Here is a 27,977-nt window from a genome sequence, read left to right as displayed (position 1 = left end):
ATTTAAGCCAGGGCCTGGCTTTGGCCAGGACCCCTGACAGGGACCAGAGACAGATGCAGCAAAAGACCTTATTCTTTATACAAACAATCATTACAGTTATGCAGTGCTAAGGTACCTTAAGGGAACTGCTCTAAAAAGTGCAGGGCGATTTCCGGATACAAAAGGAGTTGACCCCAGTTGGACAAAGCTACCAAAAGTAAAGGTCTATGTATCCTACTGCGCAGTGCAAGAAAACAGTGTATCCTTGGAAATCTGCTACACCCAGATAACCGACAACTGGGGCTCGTGCTACCCACCTAGTACAGGTTCTAGTTGGGGGGCAGAAGGTGGTCACGCTTAGTCTATATGTGAGTATGAGTATCACTTATCACTTGCTTCTTATCTACACTTCAGTTGCGAGCACAGAATCTACATTGGACAGGGCTCCACTGGCTAGTCCTCTCCTCTTCCTTCTCTACAAGCAAATAAGTTCGTCAAGGTTTTCACTACCTTTATTCTGTGTACTGTTCACTTGCAACGTTCTTCAGTAAAGTGTTCTTTCTACTACTACTACTACTACTACTACTACTACTACTACAGTGCTGGCATCACACAAAACAACATCAACATAACTGTCCGAGTACCACAAATGGCTGACTAGCTGTATGATGAATAGTAAAAAAAATAATGTGTGAGGTTATTTGGAATGAGATGAAACTTCAGAGAGTTATGAAATAATTTTCACTTTATTCAGAATAAGAAATTCAGAAGGAAAAGCAGAATGTCAGGGAATGGATGATATCATGCATGACCTGTGCCCTGGGGACCCCAGAGACATCCCCGTCCAATCCTATTACAAATTCTGTAGTAACAAGCATATAGCTCACTGGCACCTCATGTGGTCAGATGAAGAACTGCAGCAATCCTGCCACTGTGAGAAAAAAAACGTCATGGATGTCGTCCTGTCACTCGTCGTCACCTGACTTGTAGTGGAAGAAGATAACAGCAGCGGCAGCCACTAGCGTCAGCCCGGACAGCAGCAGTCTGATTAGATTGTGAAGGGTATAGTCTGATGGAGGGAGAGATGAAGGAGAGAGGAGTTAGCAATAGTCATCTTATTCTGCTCTGTTCTATATATTTCCTGAGTAGTCAGTAATCCGACCCAGCAAGCTCGGCCATCAATGCAACAATAATGCCTTAAAGGGGATGCCTACTTTTAAATACTAGTAGCATGTAATGCTTTGTTTGACCTGTGGAGGCACTGCAGGAGACACTTGCCGCCAGGTTCCCCTGCACATTACAGATGATCGATGGGATTCCTCATCATTATCTTATAGAAACTAAGAGGGGTTGTCTAAAGCAGAGCACCCCTTTAACCATAAGACCATTACCTACGATCGTTAAAGAATTGTCTGAAGCAGAGCACCCCTTTAACCATCAGACCATAGCATACAGCCATTATGGGATTGTCTGAAGCAGAGCACCCCTTTAACCATCAGACCATAGCATACAGCCATTATGGGATTGTCTGAAGCAGAGCACCCCTTTAACCATGAGACCATAGCATACAGCCATTATGGGATTGTCTGAAGCAGAGCACCTCTTTAACCATAAGACCATAGCATACAGCCATTATGGGATTGTCTGAAGCAGATCACCCCTTTAACCATCAGACCATAGCATACAGCCATTATGGGATTGTCTGAAGCAGAGCACCCCTTTAACCATCAGACCATAGCATACAGCCATTATGGGATTATCTGAAGCAGAGCACCCCTTTACCATCAGGCCATACCAGACGATCATTATGTTTATAGTATAGTATGTTTGGAGTAGTCACTCACCCTGTATATGGACATATAAGATGTTGCTCCTTTTCCTCGTAGACCCAGACCGCACCTCACAGGAATAGTTCCCAGAATCCTCCAGCCGAGCGGCCTGAATTCTATAGGTGTTCGTCAATCTGACTTCCTGCACTTTCCGCCCATTTCTATAGAAGGTGAAGAGCAGTTCTGTCCTGAGCCTGAGGGGGTTAAGCCTGGTGGCACAGGTCAGGGTCAGGCCACCTCCTAATATCCTTAAGGGGGGCACTTTTATTTCTGGATAGGAGAAAAGCTCTAGAGGAGGAAACATTGTAGCTATGAGTAGAGAATCTGTCATATACTGAAGACCAGACAGATATGACCAACCTTGTACATGGACATAGGACACCTCGCTCCTCTTCCTTAAAGTAGGAGTCACCACCTCGCAGGTGTAATTCCCAGAATCCTCCAGCTGAACGGACCGGACTTTGTAGGTATCAGATGATCCGAGGTTCTTCACTTCCCGCCCATTTCGGAAGAAGCTATATCTCAGTTCTGTATGGTCTCTGAGAGGGTTCAGTCTTCTGGTACAGGTGAGGGTCAGCTCATCGTCTTCCACTATACTGTCTGAGGACCCTTTAATCTTTGGATACGAGATCAGTTCTAGAAGAGCAATGAATTACTTATATCTATGTAATAAAGAGTCCAAGCACATCCATTGTCAGGGTTGGACTGACTAAGATGTGGTCACATATCTCATTGTATTGAGATCCACGATGGAGACCATCTATCCATGAACCTAGGAAGCCTCTCCATCCACTACAGTTGGGATTTGAACATTCCTTCTGGGGTTCCTAATCTATTACCATCCCTGCCCCTCCATACGTATACCCACTCCCCCCATGGTCATAGTTACTTACCACTCACAGATACAAAGGACTCGTCGGAGAGGGTTTGGAACGTTCCGTCATAGTCTTGTAGTCCTTTCGTACATTTGTATTTCCCGGTCACAGCTCCATCAACGTTATTGATATGTAACAAAGAGTCACTGACCGAGGACTTTATCTCACAGTCATCCCTATAAAACGTTGTCTTTATGACTCGATATTCAGAGCGACTGTGACATCTCAAAGTCAAGGAGTCTCCTTCAACGATGTCCTGGGGTCTCTGGAGGATAAGAAAGGCTGATATGGAAGCAATGGATTAGAGCCCCTTATTCAGGTTATGTATAATGATTGTTTGGTGTGAATTGTAACTAACCGTGGTTGACAGTCAGTTTGGCAGGATAACTGATCTCACTGGCCCTGGTATAACACATGTAATCCCCCGCGTCACTCCATGATGCCGATTTGACCGTAAAGCTCCGTTGCTGTATTGGTGCCGGTTTGTCATCTTTATACCAGTAATAGATCTGGGTTTCTTGGTCATCTGAGGCCACATCACACATTATAGTAACTGCGTCACCCGATAACAGATTTCTCCAGTTGGGTGTAAAGGTGACCACAGGTCGGACTGCAGCTCCTATAACACATAGACAGTGTATTCACGGAGGACGTCGTCAATGCTGCGCATCCAGTCAGGGATATTAATCCAAGTCCTTATCACTTACTACAGGATAACTTTACATTATTATCTACTACAAATTAACAATATCAATAAGTTATTCTATCTCTGACAGTAACCACGGACATGTATGATATTATTAGTAAACATTCGGAATAACCTAATCTGACAATTATAGAACAATGAAGTTTGGCTATGGGATGGACAGGACTAAAATAATCCCAGGAACCAGGTGAAGTGCTAGGTCACTGGGATTCACGGATACTGTGAGATCCCCAGCTGTCTGACTTACAGCACTTGGCCAGACAGCAACAAAGAGGGGCGGCACGTTCTGGCTTGCTGTTCTAGCAGAACCGGGCCACTTTAAGGGCACCAATGTCAATACTGATCCTTACTCCTGTGCTTAACCACCATGCCTGCCCCGGATGACGTTACCATTATGACATTTGCCTGAAACTTCCAAACCAAAGCTGTGACAGTAAATAGAATATATATATATATATATATATATATATATATATATATATATATATTTTATTTATTTTTTTACTTTTTTTCATTTATTTACACCATTTTTGCAATGTCAATTCAACGTCATGAACATAAGACTTAGAACTGTAAGTCCAGGCAAAAACTACAAAAATTGTGCAAAACAAATCTACTCATGAAGAGTCATCCTTCAGCACACAGGAGAGGAAGAACCCCTTGTGGAGAAAACCACTAGTGAACCATGGCTGAAGGATTGGCCTTCCCTTGGGCTCAAAGGGTTGATGCCATACTGTAACTAATTAAATAAAAATAAAATTGACATTGTCATCGCATATGTTACCATACACAAACAGATAATACTTACAATAATACACGCATTATTACTCTACATTTGTAGAGTATATACATATATATACCCCACCCCCTCATAGAAATACACTGTATATATACCCCACCCTCCTCATAGTAATACACTAGCCATATACTCCTCCCTCTTAAAGCAGAACCACCTGTACTTAAGTGTATAACATTATATAGACAATACTGCGGAGGCTATAGTTCCCCCCTCCCAAAGTCATGCCCCCTTTTTGCTTAGGGCTCCGGGGGAGTCCTGACCGTTACTCACTTGTAACATGGATATATGACTCATATGAGAAAGTATGTGTAGATCCATCGTCACGTTGTATGACTTTACCACATCTGTACTTTGCGGTGACATCTCCATCCACTCTCTTGATATGTAACTCCGAGTCTCTGGTTGGGGTCTGTATCTCTTTGTCGTCCTTGTAGAAGGTTGTGCTTATGACCTTATATCCAGGGAGGCTGTGACATCTGAGGGTCAGGGATTGTCCTACGTGAATGGACGGGGGTCTCTGCAGGATAACATCGGCTAAAATAAAAAATTATAAATAGGTCGATGTAGTTTATTCGACGAGACAGAAACGTGGAAGCTTCGGAACTCACCCTGACTAACACGGAGCCTGAGGGGGTGGCTGATGTCACTAGTGCCGCTGTGACACTGGTAGCTCCCCTCATCTAGCCATGAAGCCGACTGGATAGTAATGTTCCTTTGATTCCTTCTTGTTCCCATTGGTTCATCCCCTTTATACCAGTAATAAGTCTGATTCTCCGGGGCCGCAGATCCGAGGTCACATGTTAGAGTGACGGAGTCTCCATACAGGACATGTTCCCAGTTGGGAGTCAACGTTACCGACGGTCTGACTGCCTCACCTACAGAATACAGCAATGTTACTGAGCGAGAAGCGATAGACCCAGCAGGGTCACCTTGTAGCTCAGTCCATGATGCCAGAGAGGGAGAAGACAGAAAAGGTACAGAAATGCCCCGACCACCACTTATGGCTAAAATCTGCCTTAAAGACTAGGAATAAACTCACCAGAATGATCAGCGATAAGCACTGTAAAACGGGAAAAAATCAACATTAATGAGGATATAATGAACGAGGCAAAAACATAGATACATAATAAGGTTATTAGAGGGAGATGATTGGACTTATAAGATCAAACATCATTGGTGGTGGAGGTCATCCAATAGGAACAGCCTGTATAGCCTCATGCTCCTGCAGCAGTTACATAAAACAGGAAGGTCCAACCACTGTCGGCCATTTTGGAGGCTATGAAGGCCGACTATGGTCACCCAGTCACTGATCCTATTTTATCATATGCACATATATGTTCTTGCTCCCTATGCCTCCTCGTCTTCTATGACTCCCAATCACAACCCATTGACTTCTGTGTCTCCTCGGGGAGCTTCTCAAACATCAGAGCAGGAACACCTCAAGCATACTGGCTTTTACATTGTGACTTTCTTAAAGGGGGTTCCTTATAAGATGGTATTTAAAAAAAAAAAGTAAATTTTTGACTTTGGGTCTTGGACATAGAAACACCACCCTCAACCTTTGACCTTGGCCATAGAGTCATCATCCTCAACCATTGACCTTGGGCATAGAGTCACCACCCTCAACCATTGACCTTGGGCATAGGTCTAGCTACACACACTTTCCCTTTTTTATAGTAACTACTTCCCTTTAACTAGTTATTTAGTGCCAGACTACAGGCCAGGTAGGACGTGCTACACCTGCTCTTGAGTCTAGTTCAAGACAGAGAGATCAGACCTGTTCCAGAGAGCTAGTTACCCAACCACTATGGGTTGCTAGACTAGACCCCCAGGGAAGCTGGAGACAAGGGACTCTTCACCCTTGCCTACGCCATATACTTACCCACTAAAATAGGACAGTCTAAAACCTTAGAGAAAGGACGGATAATTCAAGACTGGACCTGCAGTAGAGCACAGTGCCAGAAAGCCGCTCTCTACTGACTGATGCTGAGCTTTGTAGGAAGGTTTCCACAAGCCATCTCCACCCAGAGCAGAGACCGGGGACCAGTACTACCCCAACAGAATGGAAACCTGACACTGTGGGGCAGAAGGCGGTTAGGTGAGACAACTGGCACTCATCTATACGTGAATACAAGGATTTCTTCCAACACTCTAGAGACACTTCACCACATCCCAGCAGAGTACATAGTACATTAGGCAAGGGCCCTCCTATCCAGTCCCTGAGACCTGTTAGGGTATGTTCACACTAAGTAAATAAGGTGGAATTTCTGGGACTTTGTCATCTCTACCGTTGCACTTTCACCTACACCGTAATCCTAACCAAGGTCCAGTTGCTGTGTGTCCGGGGGTGGGTGTTACCACTTCTGACCATCGTGACAAGAAGCTACCAAAACACCAAACCCACCATTAGACCCAACATCAGTTCTAGCAACCCGACCTTGGGGGCAGAAGCACCACCCTCAACCATTGACCTTGGGCACAGAAGCACCACCCTCTACCATTGACCTTGGGCACAGAAGCACCACCCTCTACCATTGACCTTGGGCACAGAAGCACCACCCTCTACCATTGACCTTGGGCACAGAAGCACCACACTCTACCATTGACCTTAGGCACTACCCTCAACCATTGACCCTAGGCATGAAGGCTCCACCATAGGAATGCCAGGCACGTTGTGAGAGCTACCATGGGGGGGCACCATTGAGGTCCCAGCAGTGATGGAGCCCACACACGGAGCCCACTTTCAGCCTCATATGATATAAAGTACTTACATGTCAGTGTGATGAGACGGAGAGCGGACATGGTGACTGCCACACACAATGAGCAATGATTCTGGGTCATGGATATAAGACCTCTGCTCTCACGTCCTGTGGTCACAGCCGCGTCTGGTAGAATGTGACCCAGAAACATAATAGATATGTGAGAAAACCCCCAAATGTAAAACGTAAGAACTTCTAACATCGGTTACCAAGAAACCAGAGCAACCTGCAACAGTACGTGTGTGTGTGTGGGGGGGGGGGGGGACACAGACACAAAAGGGGGTCCTAGACCATGAGAGCAAGCAGGACAGTCAGGTGGCAATGGCAAAGATTGTTACTGGTGGGGAAAAGAGAGACTGTTATAGGGAGAGAGACTGCCACTGATGAGAGAAGAGACTGTTACAGGGAAAGAGACTGCCACTGATGAGAGAAGAGACTGTTACAGGGAAAGAGACTGCCACTGATGGGAAAAGAGACTGTTACAGAGAAAGAGACTGACAATGATGGGGGAAAGAGACTGTTACAGGGAGAGAGAAAGACACTGATGGGGGAAGAGACTGTTACAGGAAAGAGACTGACACTGATGGAGGAAAGAGACTGTTACAGGGAGAGAGAAAGACACTGATGGGGAAGAGACTGTTACAGGGAGAGAGACAGACACTGATGAGGAAGAGACTGTTACTGTTAATGTTAGGGAGCAGGTGGTTACAATGTTTTCAGCAAGGTGGCTGCACCATAGTGGATGGAGAATGGTACCAATAGAGGAAATGTATTGTTGTAATGTGATTTACACTGTTATCGGGGATAGGCTGTAGGAGATGGGGATATAGGGGATAGGCTGTAGGAGATGGGGATATAGGGGATAGGCTGTAGGAGATGGGGATATAGGGGATAGGCTGTAGGGGATATAGGGGATAGGCTGCAGGAGATGGGGATATAGGGGATAGGCTGTAGGAGATGGGGATATAGGGGATAGGCTGTAGGGGATATAGAGGATAGGCTGTAGGAGATGGGGATATAGGGGATAGGCTGTAGGAGATGGGGATATAGGGGATAGGCTGTAGGGGATATAGAGGATAGGCTGTAGGAGATGGGGACATAGGGGATAGGCTGTAGGAGATGGGGACATAGGGGATAGGCTGTAGGAGATGGGGATATAGAAGATAGGCTGTAGGAGATGGGGGATAAAGGGGATAGGATGTATGAGATGGGGATATAGGGGATAGGCTGTAGGAGATGGGGGATATAGGGGATAGGCTGTAGGAGGTGGGGGATATAGGGGATAGGCTGTAGGAGATGGGGATATAGGGGATAGGCTGTAGGGGATATAGGGGATATAGGGGATAGGCTGCAGGAGATGGGGATATAGGGGATAGGCTGTAGGAGATGGGGATATAGGGGATAGGCTGTAGGAGATGGGGATATAGGGGATAGGCTGTAGGAGATGGGGATATAGGGGATAGGCTGTAGGAGATGGGGATATAGGGGATAGGCTGTAGGGGATATAGAGGATAGGCTGTAGGAGATGGGGATATAGGGGATAGGCTGTAGGAGATGGGGGATATAGGGGATAGGCTGTAGGAGATGGGGATATAGGGGATAGGCTGTAGGAGATGGGGATATAGGGGATAGGCTGTAGGAGATGGGGATATAGGGGATAGGCTGTAGGAGATGGGGGATATAGGGGATAGGTTGCAGGAGATGGGGATATAGGGGATAGGCTGTAGGAGATGGGGATATAGGGGATAGGCTGTAGGAGATGGGGATATAGGGGATAGGCTGTAGGAGATGGGGATATAGGGGATAGGCTGCAGGAGATGGGGATATAGGGGATAGGCTGTAGGGGATGGGGGATATAGGGGATAGGCTGTAGGAGATGGGGATATAGGGGATAGGATGTAGGAGATGGGGATATAGGGGATAGGCTGTATGAGATGGGGATATAGGGGATAGGCTGTAGGAGATGGGGATATAGGGGATAGGCTGCAGGAGATGGGGATATAGGGGATAGGCTGTAGGGGATGGGGGATAGGCTGCAGGAGATGGGGATATAGGGGATAGGCTGCAGGAGATGGGGATATAGGGGATAGGCTGTAGGGGATGGGGGATAGGCTGCAGGAGATGGGGATATAGGGGATAGGCTGTAAACAATAGATTATGTGTATAGAGGTGTCAGGAGATTAGGGTAATGATTTATGACAGGGGATGTACTAGAAGGAGAGGTGGGGGTCCCATGGCAGAGCTGTGAGGGTCCCTGCATTTGTTTATACCAAATCCACTAACATTAAATCCTGTATAAAAAGAAATGATATAAATAAATCTCATTGTACTACTGGGATGCGGAGTAATAACTGAACGGGTCAAAAGTTACTGTAACAAATCAGATCACCACCAGAGGGCGCCTGGATGACGGCCTATAACTGCACTACCTGAGGCCTGTCACTAGGGGGCTCACTTACAGTTTCCAGCAGTTTCTCTCAGTTAACACCAGATGGCGCTTGCGCACTGCAATCTATGGTCCTTCAGGTAATGTATTATGGAATTATTTCCCATATTGTAAGCGAAGCCCTGAACTAATAATCTGCAACCTGCAGCTGTTGTGAAACTACAACTCCCATCATGCACTGTCAGTTATCTGTATGGGGATACAGGGTTAATAAATGGACACATAGACGTAAAGCGCTGGAAGAGGCCGCGCACATACAGCAACGTTTAATTACTAAACCACAGCCGCCCCCGCTCAGCGCCACCGTCTCCCCCAGCAGCAGCCGGATTCCTGGGGGTCTGATCAGAGGGTGAGGTTATATATCCCCCCGGCCTGCCCTGCTATGTATGTATTCACATCATCCATTCAGGAGTCTGGGAAAGCTGGGTGACAACAGATAGAGCTGCCATCGGGGCAATCGCTTTACTTTATTACAGTCTGACATAAAAAAAAATCTGGTAAGTTGCAAATCAGTATATAATTATACATATGGATATCTAGTTATATTGTCCATTCAGGAGTCTGGGAAAGCTGGGTAAAAAGGAATATAAATACTACCAGGGTGATCACTCTGCTTTACTACAGTCTCACGTGAAAACTCTGGTAAGTTGTGAGACATTATATCAATAGGTTTCGGCATATGTATTTACATTGTCCATTCAGGAGTCTGGGAAAGCTGGGTAACAACCATATAGTTGCCGCAGCAGTTTCCCAGGTAAGTTTTGAGGCCATCCGTCACTTATTACTCTATACATATATATGTATACATTGTCTTTGCAGGAGTCTGGGAAAGCTGGGTGACTGTCCTATAGTTTGGAGAGATGCCCTGGACTGAAGAGCTTGCAGTAAGCTTAGAAGTATTAACCCCTTGAGGTCCAGCATCCTCCTCTGGACTCTTCCTTGACCTCTGAGTCCACGTCTTTGTGGCTCAGGGGCAGTTTCCACCTCTGCTGGGTGGCGGTTCCTTGGATCCACGCCCCTGGGCAGCTGCCCCTGAAGTTACAGGCAGCCGGGTCCAAGAAAAACCAGGCTTATTTATAGCTGCCAATGACTGGGCAGGAGACGCAGGGACTGAGGACAGAGCGAGCTTTCAGCCTGTGGCCGGGAACACCCAGCTCCATCCCAGATTCCGGGCACTTTCTTCCTACCCATTGACTGAGCTGCGATCATGGAACTTCACCAGTCCCTCATCTTCCTGCTGTCTCTCCTGCTCAGGCCAGGTGAGCGCTCTAACCCTGGGCACTTGCTGCAGGCTGTCTCTCCTCTGGGTTCTCTCTAATATATTGGGACTCTCATGGGTCAAGTAGCTGAGGTGATGATTCTATTGTATCATAAGTGTTGTGTCTCTTGTACGTCAGGTGTTGTGTCTCTTGTACGTCAGGTGTTGTCTCTCTTGTACGTCAGGTGTTGTCTCTCTTGTAGTACAGGTGTTGTCTCTCTTGTAGTACAGGTGTTGTCTCTCTTGTACGTCAGGTGTTGTGTCTCTTGTAGATCAGGTGTTGTGTCTCTTGTAGATCAGGTGTTGTCCCTCTTGTAGGTCCTGTGTTGTCCCTCTTGTAGATCAGGTGTTGTCTCTCTTGTAGGTCCTGTGTTGTTGCTCTTGTAGGTCTTGTGTTGTCCCTCTTGTAGGTCCTCTGTTGTCCTTTTTTACATCCTATGTTGTCACTTCTGTACTTCATGTGCTTTTGCTCTTGTACGTCCTGTGCTGTCACTCTTGTAGGTCCTGTGTTGTCACTTTTATAGATCCCATGTTGTCACTCTCATAGATCCTTTGTTGTCGTTCTTGTAGGTCCTGTTCTGTCACTCTTGTAGGTCCTGTGTTGTCACTTTTGTAGGTCCTGTTCTGTCTCTCTTGTAGATCAGGTGTTGTCTCTCTTTTACGCCAGGTGTTGTCTCTCTTGTACGTCAGGTGTTGTATCTCTTGTAGATCAGGTGTTGTCTCTCTTGAAGATCAGGTGTTGTCCCTCTTGTAGATCAGGGGTTGTGTCTCTTGTACGTCAGGTGTTGTCTCTCTTGTAAGTCAGGTGTTGTCTCTCTTGAAGATCAGGTGTTGTCTCTCTTGTACATCAGGTGTTGTCTCCCTTGTACGTCAGGTGTTGTGTCTTTTGTAGATCAGGTGTTGTCTATCTTGTAGATCAGGTGTTGTCCCTCTTGTAAGTCAGGTGTTGTCTCTCTTGTAGATCAGGTGTTGTCTCTCTTGTAGATCAGGTGTTGTCTCTCTTGTAGTACAGGTGTTGTCTCTCTTGTACGTCAGGTGTTGTATCTCTTGTAAATCAGGTGTTGTCTCTCTTGAAGATCAGGTGTTGTGTCTCTTGTAGATCAGGTGTTGTCCCTCTTGTAGGTCAGGTGTTGTCTCTCTTGTAGCTCATGTTATGTCCCTCTTGTACATCAGGTGTTGTCTCTCTTGTAGATCAGGTGTTGTACCTCTTGTAGCTCAGGTGTTGTCTCTCTTGTACATCAGGTTGTCTCTCTTGTAGATCAGGTGTTGTCTCTCTTGTACATCAGGTTGTCTCTCTTGTAGATCAGGTGTTGTCTCTCTTGTAGATCAGGTGTTGTCTCTCTTGTAGATCAGGTGTTGTCTCTCTTGTAGATCAGGTGTTGTCTCTCTTGTACGTCAGGTGTTGTCTCTCTTGTAGATCAGATGTTGTCTCTCTTGTAGATCAGGTGTTGTCTCTCTTGTAGGTCTTGTGTTGTCCCTCTTGTAGGTCAGGTGTTGTCTCTCTTGTAGATCAGGTGTTGTGTCTCTTGTAGATCAGGTGTTGTCTCTCTTGTAGGTCTTGTGTTGTCCCTCTTGTAGGTCCTGTGTTGTCCCTCTTGTAGGTCCTCTGTTGTTGCTCTTGTAGGTCTTGTGTTGTCCCTCTTGTAGGTCCCCTGTTGTCCTTTTTTACATCCTATGTTGTCACTTCTGTACTTCATGTGCTTTTGCTCTTGTACGTCCTGTTCTGTCACTCTTGTAGGTCCTGTGTTGTCACTTTTATAGATCCCATGTTGTCACTCTCATAGATCCTTTGTTGTCGTTCTTGTAGGTCCTGTTCTGTCACTCTTGTAGGTCCTGTGTTGTCACTTTTGTAGGTCCTGTTCTGTCTCTCTTGTAGATCAGGTGTTGTCTCTCTTTTACGCCAGGTGTTGTATCTCTTGTAGATCAGGTGTCGTCTCTCTTGAAGATCAGGTGTTGTGTCTCTTGTAGATCAGGTGTTGTCTCTCTTGTAGATCAGGTGTTGTCTCTCTTGTAGCTCATGTTATGTCCCTCTTGTACATCAGGTGTTGTCTCTCTTGTAGATCAGGTGTTGTCTCTCTTGTAGTACAGGTGTTGTCTCTCTTGTAGATCAGGTGTTGTCTCTCTTGTAGATCAGGTGTTGTCTCTCTTGTAGATCAGGTGTTGTCCCTCTTGTAGCTCAGGTGTTGTCTCTCGTAGATCAGGTGTTGTCTCTCTTGTAGCTCAGGTGTTGTCTCTCTTGTACATCAGGTTGTCTCTCTTGTAGATCAGGTGTTGTCCCTCTTGTAGATCAGGTGTTGTCTCTCTTGTAGCTCAGGTGTTGTCTCTCTTGTACATCAGGTTGTCTCTCTTGTAGATCAGGTGTTGTCCCTCTTGTAGATCAGGTGTTGTCCCTCTTGTAGATCAGGTGTTGTCTCTCTTGTAGAGCAGGTGTTGTTTCTCTTGTAGATCAGGTGTTGTCTCTCTTGTAGAGCAGGTGTTGTCCCTCTTGTAGATCAGGTGTTGTCTCTCTTGTAGATCAGGTGTTGTCTCTCTTGTAGATCAGGGGTTGCCTCTCTTGTAGGTCGGGTGTTGTGTCTCTTGTAGCTCAGGTGTTGTCCCTCTTGTAGATCAGGTGTTGTCTCTCTTGTAGATCAGATGTTGTCCCTCTTGTAGATCAGGTGTTGTCTCTCTTGTAGATCAGGTGTTGTCCCTCTTGTAGATCAGGTGTTGTCTCTCTTGTAGATCAGGTGTTGTCCCTCTTGTAGATCAGGTGTTGTCCCTCTTGTAGATCAGGTGTTGTCCCTCTTGTAGATCAGGTGTTGCCTCTCTTGTACGTCGGGTGTTATGTCTCTTGTAGATCAGGTGTTGTCTCTCTTGTAGGTCAGGTGTTGTCTCTCTTGTAGATCAGGTGTTGTCTCTCTTGTAGGTCTTGTGTTGTCCCTCTTGTAGGTCAGGTGTTGTCTCTCTTGTAGATCAGGTGTTGTCTCTCTTGTAGATCAGGGGTTGCCTCTCTTGTAGATCAGGTGTTGTCCCTCTTGTAGGTCCTCTGTTGTTGCTCTTGTAGGTCTTGTGTTGTCCCTCTTGTAGGTCCTCTGTTGTCCTTTTTTACATCCTATGTTGTCACTTCTGTACTTCATGTGCTTTTGCTCTTGTACGTCCTGTGCTGTCACTCTTGTAGGTCCTGTGTTGTTGCTCTTGTAGGTCTTGTGTTGTCCCTCTTGTAGGTCCTCTGTTGTCCTTTTTTACATCCTATGTTGTCACTTCTGTACTTCATGTGCTTTTGCTCTTGTACGTCCTGTGCTGTCACTCTTGTAGGTCCTGTGTTGTCACTTTTATAGATCCCATGTTGTCACTCTCAAAGATCCTTTGTTGTCGTTCTTGTAGGTCCTGTTCTGTCACTCTTGTAGGTCCTGTGTTGTCACTCTTGTAGGTCCTGTGTTGTCACTTTTGTAGCTCCTGTTCTGTCACTCTTGTAGGTCCTGTGTTGTCACTTTTGTAGGTCCTGTGTTGTCACTCTCATAGATCCTGTGTTGTCGTTCTTGTAGGTCCTGTGTTGTCACTGTTGTAGGTCTTGTGTTGTTGTTGCTCTTGGTTCAGTGTTGTTGTCCTGTATGTCCTGTGTCATCACTTTTGTAGGTCCAATGTTTTCCCTCTTGTAGGTCCAATGTTTTCCCTCTTGTAGGTCCTCTGTTGTTGCTCCTGTAGGTCCTCTGTTGTCCCTCTTGTAGGTTCTATGTTGTTGCTCCTGTAGGTCTTTTGTTGTCACTCTTGTAGGTCCCATGTTTTCACTCTTGTAGGTCCTGTGTTGTTACTAGTGTAGATCCTGTATCGTTGCTCTTGTAGGTCCTCTGTTATCGCTTTTCTAGGTCTTGTGCTGTTGCTAGTGTAGATCCTCTGTTGTCCCTCTTGTAGGTCCTCTGTTGTCCCTCTTGTAGGTCCTCTGTTGTCCCTCTTGTAGGTCCTGTGTTGTTGCTCTTGTAGGTCTTGTGTTGTTGTTGCTCTTGTAGATCCTCTGTTGTCCCTCTTGTAGGTCTTGTGTTGTTGCTCTTGTAGGTCTTGTGTTGTTGCTCTTGTAGGTCTTGTGTTGTTGTCCCTCTTGTAGGTCCCCTGTTGTTGCTCTTGTAGGTCTTGTGTTGTTGTTGCTCTTGTAGGTCCTGTGTTTTGCTCTTGGAGGTCTTGTGTTGTCACTCTTATAGGTCCTATGTTGTTGCTATTTTAGATCCTGTATTGTTGCTTTTGTAGATCCTCTGTTGTCACGCTTGTAGGTTCTGTGTTGGTCTTGTATGTCCTGTGTTGTCACTCTTGTATGTCCTGTGTTGTCACTCTTGTATGTCCTGTGTTGTCACTCTTGTAGATCCCATGTTTTGACTCTTGTAGGTCCTATGTTGTTACTAGTGTAGATCCTGTATCGTTGCTCTGTTAGGTCCTGTGTTGCCACTCTTGTAGGTCCTGTGTTTTTGCTCTTGTAGATCTTGTGTTGTCCCTCTTGTAGGGCCTCAGTTGTTGCTAGTGTAGATCCTGTATCGTTGCTCTTGTAGATCCTCTGTTGTCACTGTTGTAGGTCCTGTGCTGTTCTTGTAGGTCTTGCATTGTCCCTCATGTAGGTCCTGTGTTGTTGCTCTTGTAGGTCTTGTGGTGTCCATCTTGCATATCCTGTGTTGTCACTCTTGTATGCCCAGTGTTCATGCTCTTGTATGTCCTGTGTTGTCACTCTTGTATGTCCTGTGTTGTCACTCTTGTATGTCCTGTGTTGTCACTCTTGTAGATCCCATGTAATTACTCTTGTAGGTCCTGTGTTGTTACTAGTGTAGATCCTGTATCGTTGCTCTTGTAGGTCCTCTGTTATCGCTTTTCTAGGTCTTCTGCTGTCGCTAGTGTAGATCATCTGTCATCACTCTTGTAGGTTCTATGTTATAGGTCTTGTGTTGTTGTTGCTCTTGTAGGTCCTGTGTTGTTGCTCTTGTAAGTCCCGTGTAATCACTTTTGTAGGTCCTGTAGTTGTTGCTGTGTAATTTCTCTTGTAGGGCCTCAGTTGTTGCTAGTGTAGATCCTGTATCGTTGCTCTTGTAGATCCTCTGTTGTCACTGTTGTAGATTCTGTGTTGTTCTTGTAGGTCCTGTGTTATTTCTCTTGTAAGTCTTGAATTGTCCCTCATGTAGGTCCTGTGTTGTTGCTCTTGTAGGTCTTGTGCTGTCCCTCTTGTATGTCCTCTTTTGTTGCTCTTGCATATCCTGTGTTGTCGCTCTTGTATGTCCTCTGTTGTCCCTCTTGTATGTCCTCTTTTGTTGCTTTTTGTAGGTCCTGTGTTGTTACTAGTGTAGATCCTGTATCGTTGCTCTGTTAGGTCCTCTGTTGCCACTCTTGTAGGTCCTATGTTTTTGCTCTTGTAGGTCCTGTGTTGTTGCTCTTGTAGTTCTTGTGGTGTCCCTCTTGTAGGTCCTGTGTTGTTGCTCTTGTAGGTCCTGTGTTGTTGCTCTTGTAGGTCCTGTGTTGTTGCTCTTGTAGGTCCTGTGTTATCACTCTTGTAGGTCCTGTGTTGTTGCTCTTGTAGGTCTTGTGTTATCACTCTTGTAGGTCCTGTGTTATCACTCTTGTAGGTCCTGTGTTATCACTCTTGTAGGTCCTGTGTTATCACTCTTGTAGGTCCTGTGTTATCACTCTTGTAGGTCCTGTGTTATCACTCTTGTAGGTCCTGTGTTGTTGCTCTTGTAGATTCTATGTTGTCATATCTGTAGATCATGGGCTTTGGCCATTGTAGGTCCTGTGTTGTTGCTCTTGTAGGTCCTGTGTTGTTGCTCTTGTAGGTCCTGTGTTGTTGCTCTTGTAGGTCCTGTGTTGTTGCTCTTGTAGGTCCTGTGTTGTTGCTCTTGTAGGTCCTGTGTTATCACTCTTGTAGGTTCTGTGTTGTTGCTCTTGTAGGTCCTGTGTTGTTGCTCTGTTAGGTCTTGTGTTGTCCCTTTTGTAGGTCCTCCGCTGTTGTTCTTGTAGATTCTATGTTGTCATATCTGTAGATCATGGGCTTTGGCCATTGTAGGTCCTGTGTTGTTGCTCTTGTAGGTCCTGTGTTGTTGCTCTTGTAGGTCCTATGTTGTTGTTCTGGTAGGTCCTGTGTTGTCATTCTGGTAGGTCCTGTGTTGTCATTCTGGTAGGTCCTGTGTTGTTGCTCTTGTAGGTCCTGTGTTGTTGCTCTTGTAGGTCCTATGTTGTTGTTCTGGTAGGTCCTGTGTTGTTATTCTGGTAGGTCCTCTCTTGTTCCTCTTGTAGGTCCTGTGTTGTTGCTCTTGTAGGTCCTGTGTTGTTGCTCTTGTAGGTCCTGTGTTGTTGCTCTTGTAGGTCCTGTGTTGTTGCTCTTGTAGGTCCTATGTTGTTGTTCTGGTAGGTCCTGTGTTGTCATTCTGGTAGGTCCTGTGTTGTTGCTCTTGTAGGTCCTGTGTTGTTGCTCTTGTAGGTCCTATGTTGTTGTTCTGGTAGGTCCTGTGTTGTCATTCTGGTAGGTCCTGTGTTGTCATTCTGGTAGGTCCTGTGTTGTTGCTCTGGTAGGTCCTGTGTTGTTGCTCTTGTAGGTCCTGTGTTGTTGCTCTTGTAGGTCCTGTGTTGTTGCTCTTGTAGGTCTTGTGTTGTCACTCTTGTAGGTCCTGTGTTGTTGCTCTTGTAGGTCCTGTGTTGTCATTCTGGTAGGTCCTGTGTTGTCATTCTGGTAGGTCCTGTGTTGTTGCTCTGGTAGGTCCTGTGTTGTTGCTCTTGTAGGTCCTGTGTTGTTGCTCTTGTAGGTCCTGTGTTGTTGCTCTTGTAGGTCTTGTGTTGTTGTTCTGGTAGGTCCTGTGTTGTCATTCTGGTAGGTCCTGTGTTGTTGCTCTTGTAGGTCCTGTGTTGTTGCTCTTGTAGGTCCTGTGTTGTCATTCTGGTAGGTCCTGTGTTGTTGCTCTTGTAGGTCCTGTGTTGTTGCTCTTGTAGGTCTTGTGTTGTTGTTCTGGTAGGTCCTGTGTTGTCATTCTGGTAGGTCCTGTGTTGTTGCTCTTGTAGGTCCTGTGTTGTTGCTCTTGTAGGTCCTGTGTTGTTGTTCTGGTAGGTCCTGTGTTGTCATTCTGGTAGGTCCTGTGTTGTTGCTCTTGTAAGTCCTGTGTTGTCGATTTTTGTAGGTCCTGTGTTGTCGATTTTGTAGGTCCTGTGTTGTCACTCTCGTAGGTCCTGTGTTGTTGCTCTTGTAGGTCTTGTGTTGTTGTCACTCTTGTAGGTCTTCTGTTGTCATTCTGGTAGGTCCTGTGTTGCTCTTGTAGGTCCTGTTTTGTTACTTTTGTAAGTCCTGTGTTGTCGATTTTGTAGGTCCTGTGTTGTCACTCTCATAGGTCCTGTGTTGTTGCTCCGGCAGGTCCTGTGTTGTCATTCTGGTAGGTCCTGTGTTGTTGCTCTTGTAGGTCCTGTGTTGTCACTCTCATAGGTCCTGTGTTGTTGCTCCGGCAGGTCCTGTGTTGTCATTCTGGTAGGTCCTGTGTTGTTGCTCTTGTAAGTCCTGTGTTGTCGATTTTTGTAGGTCCTGTGTTGTCGATTTTGTAGGTCCTGTGTTGTCACTCTTGTAGGTCTTGTGTTGTTGCTCTTGTAGGTCTTGTGTTGTTGTCACTCTTGTAGGTCTTCTGTTGTCATTCTGGTAGGTCCTGTGTTGCTCTTGTAGGTCCTGTTTTGTTACTTTTGTAAGTCCTGTGTTGTCGATTTTGTAGGTCCTGTGTTGTCACTCTCATAGGTCCTGTGTTGTTGCTCCGGCAGGTCCTGTGTTGTCATTCTGGTAGGTCCTGTGTTGTTGCTCTTGTAGATCCTCTGTTGTCCCTCTTGTAGGTCCTGTGTTGTCACTCTTGTAGGTCTTGTGTTGTTGCTCTTGTAGGTCTTGTGTTGTTGTCACTCTTGTAGGTCTTCTGTTGTCATTCTGGTAGGTCCTGTGTTGCTCTTGTAGGTCCTGTTTTGTCACTTTTGTAAGTCCTGTGTTGTCGATTTTGTAGGTCCTGTGTTGTCACTCTCATAGGTCCTGTGTTGTTGTTTCGGCAGGTCCTGTGTTGTCATTCTGGTAAGTCCTGTGTTGTCACTTTTGGTCTGGAACTGGAACCTTCGGGTGTGGAGATGCTACTCTCGTAGATTTTGACACTCTTTAGGATGCTTCTCATTATTATCACCAGTAGCGGATTATAATAGGTCCTTTTCGGGCGGGAGCCCGGGGCCCTGATCTCCTGTGGGGCCCATGGCTACCCAAAAAGACTTATACTTTCAGTGGTGTACTGTCTCCTGGATACATTTCTGCCATGATTTGCAAAAAATCGCAGTTTTTTTACCACAATTTTTTACTACAAATCAAGGCATAGTGATATTATCTATCCCGTACTATGAACACAACGCTAGTGCTGCCATAGTTACAGTGGGGTGGGGGGGCCCAGGCTTGGTGAACAGCCCGGGGCCTATGGTAAAGTTAATCCACCCCTGATCATCACCTGCTCTATTATCTCCATACGATCTCCTCCTCTATCATCTTCATATCATTTCCCCCTCTGTCACCTCCATATCATCGTCTCTTCCTCCTTTATCATCTCCATATCATATGCTCCTCCATCATCTCCATATTGCCGTATGCCGGGGTAGCTATGTGGTGTTGTGGCAGCTCTGTGGGTGTTGGGTCCCCTGGGCACTTGTCACGGTGGCCAGGTGTTGTTACCCACCCCCAGACAAACAGGAGGTTTCAGATAGCCCAAGCGTAACCTGGTGTGTAGTTGCTGGGGCAGGAAGAACAGACCAGAGTCCAGCAGCTTAAAACGGATAATGTCCATTTACTTAGAATCTTCAGTGCAATACAAGGCAATAATAAGACTGATACTGCAAAGTGCAGGCAGGAGGTAGTTGTGTAGACTTTGTAGGTAAGAGGAGAACAGAGTAGAGGGCCCTGTCCAAGGTAGCTGTGTACTTTGCCAGGATAGCGTAGTAGAGAAGATACTTGTACTCAGGTATAGATATCAGTAATCTGACCGCCTTATACCCTATAGTGTCGGGGGACCCATCCTGCTAGGGTAGTACGAGGTCCCAGGTCCCTGCGCTGGGCTGAGCAGACTTTCCCAGACTTCCCAGAATAGCCGTGCATTGCATTATAGGATACGTAGGCTTAAATGCTGCTTTGTTCTACTGGGGTTAGTACCTACCTTTAGGTATACTGCCCTGTGTGTTGTAGAAGGTATCCCTGGCGTAGACAAGGTTCCTCTCAGAGGTCGTCCTCCCTCCTGAGGGGTCTAGCACTGCGTGCTAGCGACAGTTAACAGCAATAAAAGAAATCTATCTCTGTGTCTTGCTCTCCACTAACAGCTGTTGTTCAGTACATTGTGTAAAAACAACAGCCGTTGTTCCATTGACTTCAATGCATAACATTGCAGTATGAAAAGAACGGCCACCGTTTTAATGGAAAACAGCGTCCGTTATTTTCGAAAATAGTACGTTGAGTGAACATAGCCTTTATGTTATGGCTGCTCCATGCACCTGGATATAACCCCCCATTGCCCCCCACGTCCTCCCCTTTATCTGTTGCCCCTCTGGTTGTCGTCTCGGTCAGTCCGGGAGCAGGATGGGGTCATATTCCATCACATCTCCGCTCATCCATCACGTCTTCCTTTTCTCTCCATTGTTTTGAGTAAGCATACATTTTTCGGCCATGGCAGGAATAGCGGTGATCTTCAGGAGCGGGCGAGGTGTCCCGGGGTGTGGGGGCGAGGAGTATTTATAGATATTCCAGCCTGTATTTAGACATCTCCGGGCTATAATTTACTCTTTCTACAAACACAAGGAACTTTAATAACAATGTGTGTAGACCTTACACCTAGCCACACCCCGAGAAGACCACCCCACTCCCCCCACAGTCCCCACAGTCCCCCACAGTCCGCCCTCTGAGGCCTTAGACATTACACTGCTTGTGAGGTTATAGAAGAAGAGACGGCCATACTGGATAGGGTAAGGGGCACATTTTTTCCCTGTGGGGGCATTTAGCCTTCTCTCCAGTCTGACACAGTGCTCTCTGCTGCCACCTCTGTCCATGTCAGGAACTTTCAGAGCAGGAGAGGTTTTCTATGGGGATTTGCTGCTGCTCTGGACAGTTTCTGACATTGACAGAGGTGGCAGCAGAGAGCACTGTGTCAGACTGGAGAGAATACACCACTTCCTACAGGACATACAGCAGCTGATAAGTACTGGACGACTATATAAATTATATATATATATTACAAATCTATATAACTTTCTGATACCAGTTGATTTAACCCTTACGTACCCCTACGTCCAGGGCCGCCTCCATGTGGTTAGAGCTGTGCTCTGAACCGCCGCGGTCCCGGGTGCCCAGGTAGCCCGGGACTGCAGCTATTAGCGGGCACGGTCCAATCGCCGTGTCTGCTAATAAAGTAATCGGATGCAGCTGTCAAAGTTGACAGCTGCATCCGATTAGGGGGGGAAAACCCTAACCCCGGGGGGGGGGAATAACCCTAAACCCAGGGGGGGAATAACCCTAACCCCAGGGGGGAATAACCCTAACCCCAGGGGGAATAACCCTAACCCCAGGGGGAATAACCCTAACCCCAGGGGGGGGGGGGATAACCCTAACCCCAGGGGGGGGGGAATAACCCTAACCCCAGGGGGGGGGGGGAATAACCCTAACCCCAGGGGGGGGGGGGAATAACCCTAACCCCAGGGGGGGGGGGAATAACTCTAACCCCAGGGGGGGGGAATAACCCTAACCCCAGGGGGGCTTCTAGTATAAGTGTAAAAAAAAAAAAAAAAAAAAAAAAGTATTATCAATAAAAAGCCCCCTCCCCTAATAAAAGTCAGAATCACATGTTACAAATAAAAATAAATAAATAAACATGTTTGGTATCGCCGCGTGCGTAATCGCCCGAACTATTAATTAATCACATTCCTGATCTCGCACGGTAAATGGCGTTAGCGCCCAAAAATCCCAAAGTGCTAAATTACGCATTTTTGATCATATTTGTTGCATCAAATTTAGCAAAATTGTAATAAAAAGTGATCAAAAAGTCAAATATGCGCAATCAAGGTACCGATAGAAAGAACACATCATGGCGCAAAAAATACCACCTGACACAGCCCCATAGACCAAAGGATAAAAGCGCTATAAGCCTGGGAATGGAGCGATTTTAAGGAACATATATTTGTTAACAACGGTTTGAATTTTTTACAGGCCATCAGATAATATAAAAGTTATACATGTTACATATCGTTGTAATCGTAATGACTTGAGGAACATATATAACAAGTCAGTTTTACCCCAGGGCGAACGGCGTAAAAACGGGAAAAAAAAAAAAAAAAAAAAAAAAAATGCGTTTTTTTTTTTTAATTTTACCACACATTGAGTTTTTTTCTGGTTTCGTAGTGTACTTTATGGAAAAATTCAGCCTGTTATTGCAAAGTACAATTAATGATGCAAAAAATAAGGGCTCATGTGGGTCTCTAGGTAGAAAAATGCAAGTGCTATGGCCTTTTAAGCACATGGAGGATAAAATGAAACCGCAAAAATTGAAATTGGCCCGATCCTCTAAGGGTTAAGGTACTAGAGATGGCAAGGAGAGAAGTCGGCGCCCCCTTTAAGAATATCGAGTAACCACATATGAGGATATTATTTTATGTAGTTGGATTTTTTTAATCCACAATCTGATAATCCAGAACGGCAGAATTTCTGATCCCGACAGGTGGTGTATATATAGCACGGGTCAGGGGGTGTATGTGGTATATGACGCCTGTATTACTGACTGGGACCGTGTCTGGGGAGCCTCATGTGTCTCATAGACAGAGGAGATGTCACACTTGTGGTCTCGCTGGTGTCAGCCACGTGCTGTACTAGTCTCCTGTGGATCCTCCGGCCTGAGGCATTACTGGTGTAGACTACACCCCGTACACCCACAGCGTCACCCCCAAAATCTGCCACAACACCAGCACTGCAGGGGTCACTTTACAGCAGGCATTATCACACATAATAGCTTAGATACACAGCTCAGCAGGCAGTATCACACATAATAGCTTAGATACACAGCTCAGCAGGCAGTATCACACATAATAGCTTAGATACACAGCTCAGCAGGCAGTATCACACATAATAGCTTAGATACACAGGTTGGCAGGAATTATCACACATAATAGGCTTAGATACACAGCTCGGCAGGAATTATCACAAATAATATGCTTAGATACACAGCTCAGCAGGCATTTTCCCATATAATAGCTTAGATACACAGCTCAGCAGGCATTATCACACATAATAGGCTTAGATACACAGCTTGGCAGGCAGTGTCATGCATAATAGGCTTAGATACACAGCTCAGCAGGCATTATCAAACATGATAGGCTTAGATACACAGCTTGGCAGGCAGTGTCATGCATAATAGGCTTAGATACACAGCTCAGCAGGCATTATCAAACATGATAGGCTTAGATACACAGCTTGGCAGGCAGTGTCATGCATAATAGGCTTAGATACACAGCTCAGCAGGCATTATCACACATAATAGCTTAGATACACAGCTCGGCAGATACACAGATACACAGATTAGCAGACTGTGTAAAACATAACTGGGCTAGATACAATCACTCAGCAGAGAGTATCTCACAATATATTCTTAGATACACAGCACAGCAGGCAGTATCACACATGATAGGCTTAGATACACTGTATCATACGTGTTAGAGATGACTGATTTATTATTTCCTTTCTTGAAGGCTTTGTTCTCTCATTTAACATTGACGCTAAGAGGCCGCAGATTTTCCGGGGTCCTGAAGACGCTCAGTTTGGATATAAAGTTCTCCAGCATGAGGCAGATGGTGAGAAATGGTGAGTACTAGGACCCAGTCACCACATCTCCCCTGGAGAGAGAAGCCGCTGATCCAGCAGGGGCTGCCATAGGAATGGATTGATGCCAGGCTAGAAGCAGTGTGGTACCATGCCCATGAGGTGCGGGGGCCCTTTAAGAGCAGGGTTCGGAGCTGGCGTGTCTGTGGGCATCTCATAGTGATGATGTGGTGGCGGCGGTGCTGTCACGTTTTCCAATCTGGTGTCACATGTCATACACAACAAACATGTCTCCTACTGTATCGTGAATCATTGTAAGGGAATCCGTACAGGAGCCCGTCCTCAATGAGATCCAGATGGGTAAGGGTTAATGGGGTCACATCATAGAACCTACCAATAGGAAGCGGGGTCTCTCAGGGGTCCGGCTCTGATATTGCACTCATCTAGGTCGGGTTACATCAGGGGGGAAACACAAGCGCCTCGTACCTCACATCTGCCCCCGGTTAGGCGGAGGGCCCTTTAAATTTCTTATCCAGATGTCAAATTGTAAGCAAATGTGTCTGGCGGACAATGTGAGCCGACATGAGAGCGGCCGTCATGTCCCGTACAGAGCGAGCGTGGAGTGTCAGCTCTTCAGCACAGAACAGCGACATACACCTGGTGTCTGTATACAGGGTCTGTGCATAGGGTATATATACATAGATATATAATATGCGTCTTACAGCCAATGTAAGCCGACATGAGAGCGCCCGTCATGTCCCGTACAGAGCGAGCGTGGAGTGTCAGCTCTTCAGCACAGAACAGCGACATACACCTGGTGTCTGTATACAGGGTCTGTGTAAAGGGTTTATATGCATGGATATATAATATGCGTCTGACAGCCAATGTAAGCCGACATGAGAGCGTCCGTCATGTCCCGTACAGAGTGAGCGTGGAGTGTCAGCTCTTCAGCACAGAGCAGCGACATACACCCCGATGTCTGTATGTCTATAATATGTGACTGCTCTCAGATCTCTATTACAGAGTCCCTTATAACACATTAATAGCGTCCTGTGCCTTTAAGGAGGTGGTTTCTTCAGTCTTTTCTCTTCTGATCTCCTTGGTCCTTGTCGCTGTTTTCTCCATCTTCCTCCTTGAGAAATGAGAATCCCAGCCACATGTTATCCTGCCGGAAGGTGGGAGGATGAGGAGAGCCAGCAACACGCTACATGTGTCCCCCCGGGGCCAGGGGCTCATCATGTGTGATACCGGCTGCTGAGAGGGTGTATCTAATCCTATCATGTGTGATACCAGCTGCTGAGGGGGTGTATCTGAGCCTGTCATGTGTGATACCGGATGCTGAGAGGGTGTATCTAATCCTGTCATGTGTGATACTAACTGCTGAGGGGGGTGTATCTAATGCTATCATGTGTGATACCAGCTGCTGAGAGGGTGTATCTAATCCTTTCATGTGTGATGCTGTCTGTGGATGTATTTAATCTTACCATGTGTGATACTGGCTGCTAAAAGGATGTATCTAAGCCTATTATGTGTGAGCACTCCATTCCCCATCATGTACTGACTCTCCATGGTAACTTGCTCTCTTCCGACAGGATCCTGGTGGGGGCGCCGTGGGCCGGCTCTGATGGCAGCCGGCAGGGAGATGTATATAGATGCACCATTGGGGCCCACAGCAATTCCTCCTGTACTAGAATCAACCTGGGTGAGTACGCCCCCTGCAGTGAGGGCTGTGCTGTACATCATACTGGGGGCGGCCATATTGGTTGTCACCCAGCTGTCCATGTAACTGATATAACATAGAAACATTATACATACCATGTCACCCATGTCATGTATGAGACGAAGGGGCTCACTAATCTCCATATCTCACCCCCTTCCCCATCATCACCACCTTCATCATTACCATCACTCCCATCATCATCACCCCATGTGTCGGACCCGCTGAAGGCGACCTCGCTCTCCGGAACGTCTCCAAGCAAATGAATAACATGCACTTTGGGATGTCGCTGACCCAGGACGCACAAGGCGGCTTTGTGGTGAGTGTGTAAGGCGGGTCATGTGACTTGCCACCATTGTGGAGACCCCAGTACTGACCCCTCTGACTGTGTACTGGATCTGAATTACTTAAAGGGGTATTCCCATCTCATCTAATAAAGTTATCTTTCTAGAACCTTCAGGTTATCTTAATATGGCTGCTCTTTCCTTCCCATTGTTGACAGCTCGTTGTCTAGGTTACCGACCACCACTGTACTCTAAAAGCAGTGTTCTGGCTGGTGTATCTATAGCTATAATGTAAATATAAAGGGATATAGCGGGAGATTTATCAGACATGGTGTAAAGTGAAACTGGCTCAGTTGCCCCTAGCAACCAATCAGATTTCACCTTTAATCTTCCAAAGAGTCTGTGAGGAATGAAAGGTGGAATCTGATTGGTTGCTAGGGGCAACTGAGCCAGTTTCACTTTACACCATGTTTCATAAATCTCCCCCGTAGTGCATATATACTGTTATATATACATAAATCTCTATACTTTACACCCCCCACCCCCAAACCACTGCTTTTACAGCAGAGCTGTCAACAATGGGAGGGTAGTGACTGAGAACAGAAAGGAAAATTCTTAGGGTACTATTACACGGAGCGATAATCGACCGAATCGGGCCGATTATCGCTCCATGTGATAAAGACAACGATCAGCCGATGATAGCGATCATCAGCTGATCGTGGATATAGGTTTGAACCTATGATTGTCGGTTGCCTGTGATTGGGTCCCGGCCTGTGATTGGCTGAGCGGCCTGTCAGCTGAGACAGGCTGCTCTGAAGTTAGAGCGCACGGGACCCGGGAAGAAGCGGACCGCAGGAGGAGCCCTGCCGCATGGATAGGTAAGGTATATAGTTTAAGCAAGGGCTGCAAGGACATCGGTAACGATGTCCTTGCAGCCCTTGTTAAACGATTATCGGGCCGTGCAATAGGCCCAGTAAACGATCTCCGATCTATCAGATCGGCGCTCGTTTACAGGTATTATTGGGCCCCCATCGGCCCGTGTAATACCACCCTTACAGAAGGTCCCCAATGGTGAGCAGGAGGGTGAAGGTCATCTCACTCCTTTTTGATACTAGAGATGGATCTATGACAGAAGTGTAGATTATGGTGGACCCCCCGGAGACCGAGCAGCGATCCGGCAGAGGCGGCACAGGACCTGTATATCTCCATCTTGTTTCCATCTCCATCTCTAGTCTCCATCTTGTTTCCTCCTGGTTCTTGGCGTGTTTTGTGAGGTTTGGGTGTTGCAGGGGTTAATGTCAGGAAGAGGTGGGGGCAGGGGACATACTTGTGGTCTCCTGGACCAGGAGCTGCTGACGTCTTCAGCCAAAACAAGCGTCTTGTGACTGCGGCGGCCGAGGCAGGTGAGACGTCCGCTCAGCCCTGAGTCAACAAGACTGAGGAGGAAGCGGAGACTCTAGGATCAGATGTGATGCCAGCTCCGGGGGGACCGGGGGTCGGTTAAGGTTTGTATGTGAACCCCAATAGCCAGGACCCTGATTCAGTGTAGATGGGGGGAGGGCGTCCCCCGATGCTGGGATCCATCACCCATAGAGCGCTCTATGGGTCTTTGGGTGGTTCTGGACCCACCATATATATAGACGGGGGACGGGTGGGTCTTGGTTATTATCATGGTCACAGATTTTGGGGTAACATCTCCCCCTATCTCCCCCCTAGGCCTGTGCACCGCTCTGGTCCCAGGAATGTGGCACCTCCATGTACAGCACCGGGATCTGCGCCAGTGTCAATAAATCCTTCACTCCGACCGGGACCATCGCGCCCACAGCGCAGAGTGAGTGTGTTACCCCAATATATGGAGTATATGAGAAAGTGCTGGTATATGCACATGCCAGGATTTGGGGGTACAGATAAGCACTGGATGATTTGGGGTACAGATAAGCATTGGATGATTTACGGTACAGATAAGCATTTGTTGATTTAGGGTACAGATAAACACTGAATGATTTGGGGTACAGATAAGCACTGGATGATTTGGGGTACAGAAAAGCACTGGATGATTGGGGGTACAGATAAGTATTGGATGATTTGGGGTACAGATAAGCATTTGTTGATTTGGGGTACAGATAAGCGTTTGTTGATTTAGGGTACAGATAAGTATTGGAGGATTTGGGGTACAGATAAGTATGAGAAGATTTGGGGGGACAGATAAGCACTGGATAAGTTGGGGTACAGATAAGCATTAGAAGATTTTGAGGGAATATATAGGCATTGGGTGACTCTGGGTGCAGTGATAATAATAGCAGGATTTGGGGGTGCATATGGATTTGCATTGCGTGATTTGGAGATATAGTTGTATTATATCAGTCTCACTTTCGGGGTCTTCCCCCTTGTCTCCCCCCCCCCCCAGGATGCTCCACCTACCTGGACATCGTCCTTCTCCTGGACGGCTCTAACAGCATCTACCCCTGGTACGAGGTGCAGAACTTCCTCAGTAACATCCTCAGCAAGTTCTTCATTGGTCCGGACCAGATCCAG

General features: G+C 46.5%; 2 protein-coding genes across 5 annotated transcripts in view; one reads left to right on the top strand and one right to left on the bottom strand.

The window, feature by feature from the left end:
- Nucleotides 1-27,977, top strand: part of ITGA10 (integrin subunit alpha 10) — a 52,389-nt gene that overhangs the window by 5,159 nt on the left and 19,253 nt on the right. Inside the window, exons 3-7 of one of the 2 annotated variants that reach the window (XM_069950080.1) lie at nucleotides 23,372-23,483; nucleotides 25,034-25,143; nucleotides 25,389-25,477; nucleotides 27,159-27,273; nucleotides 27,850-27,977. In XM_069950080.1, coding sequence (XP_069806181.1) covers nucleotides 23,372-23,483; nucleotides 25,034-25,143; nucleotides 25,389-25,477; nucleotides 27,159-27,273; nucleotides 27,850-27,977 — 554 coding nt within the window. Of the gene's footprint in view, nucleotides 1-23,371; nucleotides 23,484-25,033; nucleotides 25,144-25,388; nucleotides 25,478-26,272; nucleotides 26,321-27,158; nucleotides 27,274-27,849 lie in introns of those variants that run through there. The other variant, XM_069950079.1, reaches the window with a different exon arrangement.
- LOC138770829 (Fc receptor-like protein 3) lies at nucleotides 772-27,950 on the bottom strand. Of its 3 annotated transcripts, XM_069950082.1 has the most exons (10): nucleotides 27,864-27,950; nucleotides 6,960-7,073; nucleotides 5,228-5,248; nucleotides 4,797-5,063; nucleotides 4,459-4,722; nucleotides 3,042-3,302; nucleotides 2,702-2,965; nucleotides 2,169-2,444; nucleotides 1,824-2,096; nucleotides 772-1,048 (listed from the first exon to the last, which is right to left on the bottom strand). In XM_069950082.1, exons 2-10 carry the CDS (start codon nucleotides 7,027-7,029, stop codon nucleotides 945-947), a joined length of 1,800 nt encoding a protein of 599 aa, XP_069806183.1. In that variant the 5' UTR covers nucleotides 7,030-7,073; nucleotides 27,864-27,950; the 3' UTR covers nucleotides 772-944. The 3 variants fall into 3 exon arrangements, with proteins under 3 accessions (XP_069806183.1, XP_069806182.1, XP_069806184.1); XM_069950081.1 differs by having other exon boundaries at nucleotides 1,824-2,444; XM_069950083.1 differs by lacking the exon at nucleotides 772-1,048 and having other exon boundaries at nucleotides 1,840-1,969.

This window comes from Dendropsophus ebraccatus, chromosome 13 (genome assembly GCF_027789765.1).
Source record: "Dendropsophus ebraccatus isolate aDenEbr1 chromosome 13, aDenEbr1.pat, whole genome shotgun sequence".
Classification (NCBI taxonomy): domain Eukaryota; kingdom Metazoa; phylum Chordata; class Amphibia; order Anura; family Hylidae; genus Dendropsophus; species Dendropsophus ebraccatus.
Note: the sequence above shows the minus strand (reverse complement) of the source record. Positions and strands in the feature narration are given on the sequence as shown.

Coding starts and splice junctions, on each gene's coding strand:
- LOC138770829 (XM_069950081.1), bottom strand. CDS start 7,029: ATGACCCAGAATCATTGCTCATTGTGTGTGGCAGTCACCATGTCCGCT. Junction 5,249..6,959: donor CCGTCTCATCACACTGACAT/GTAAGTACTTTA, acceptor CCCGTTTTACAG/TGCTTATCGCTGATCATTCT. Junction 1,049..1,823: donor CTTATATGTCCATATACAGG/GTGAGTGACTAC, acceptor TCCCTCCATCAG/ACTATACCCTTCACAATCTA.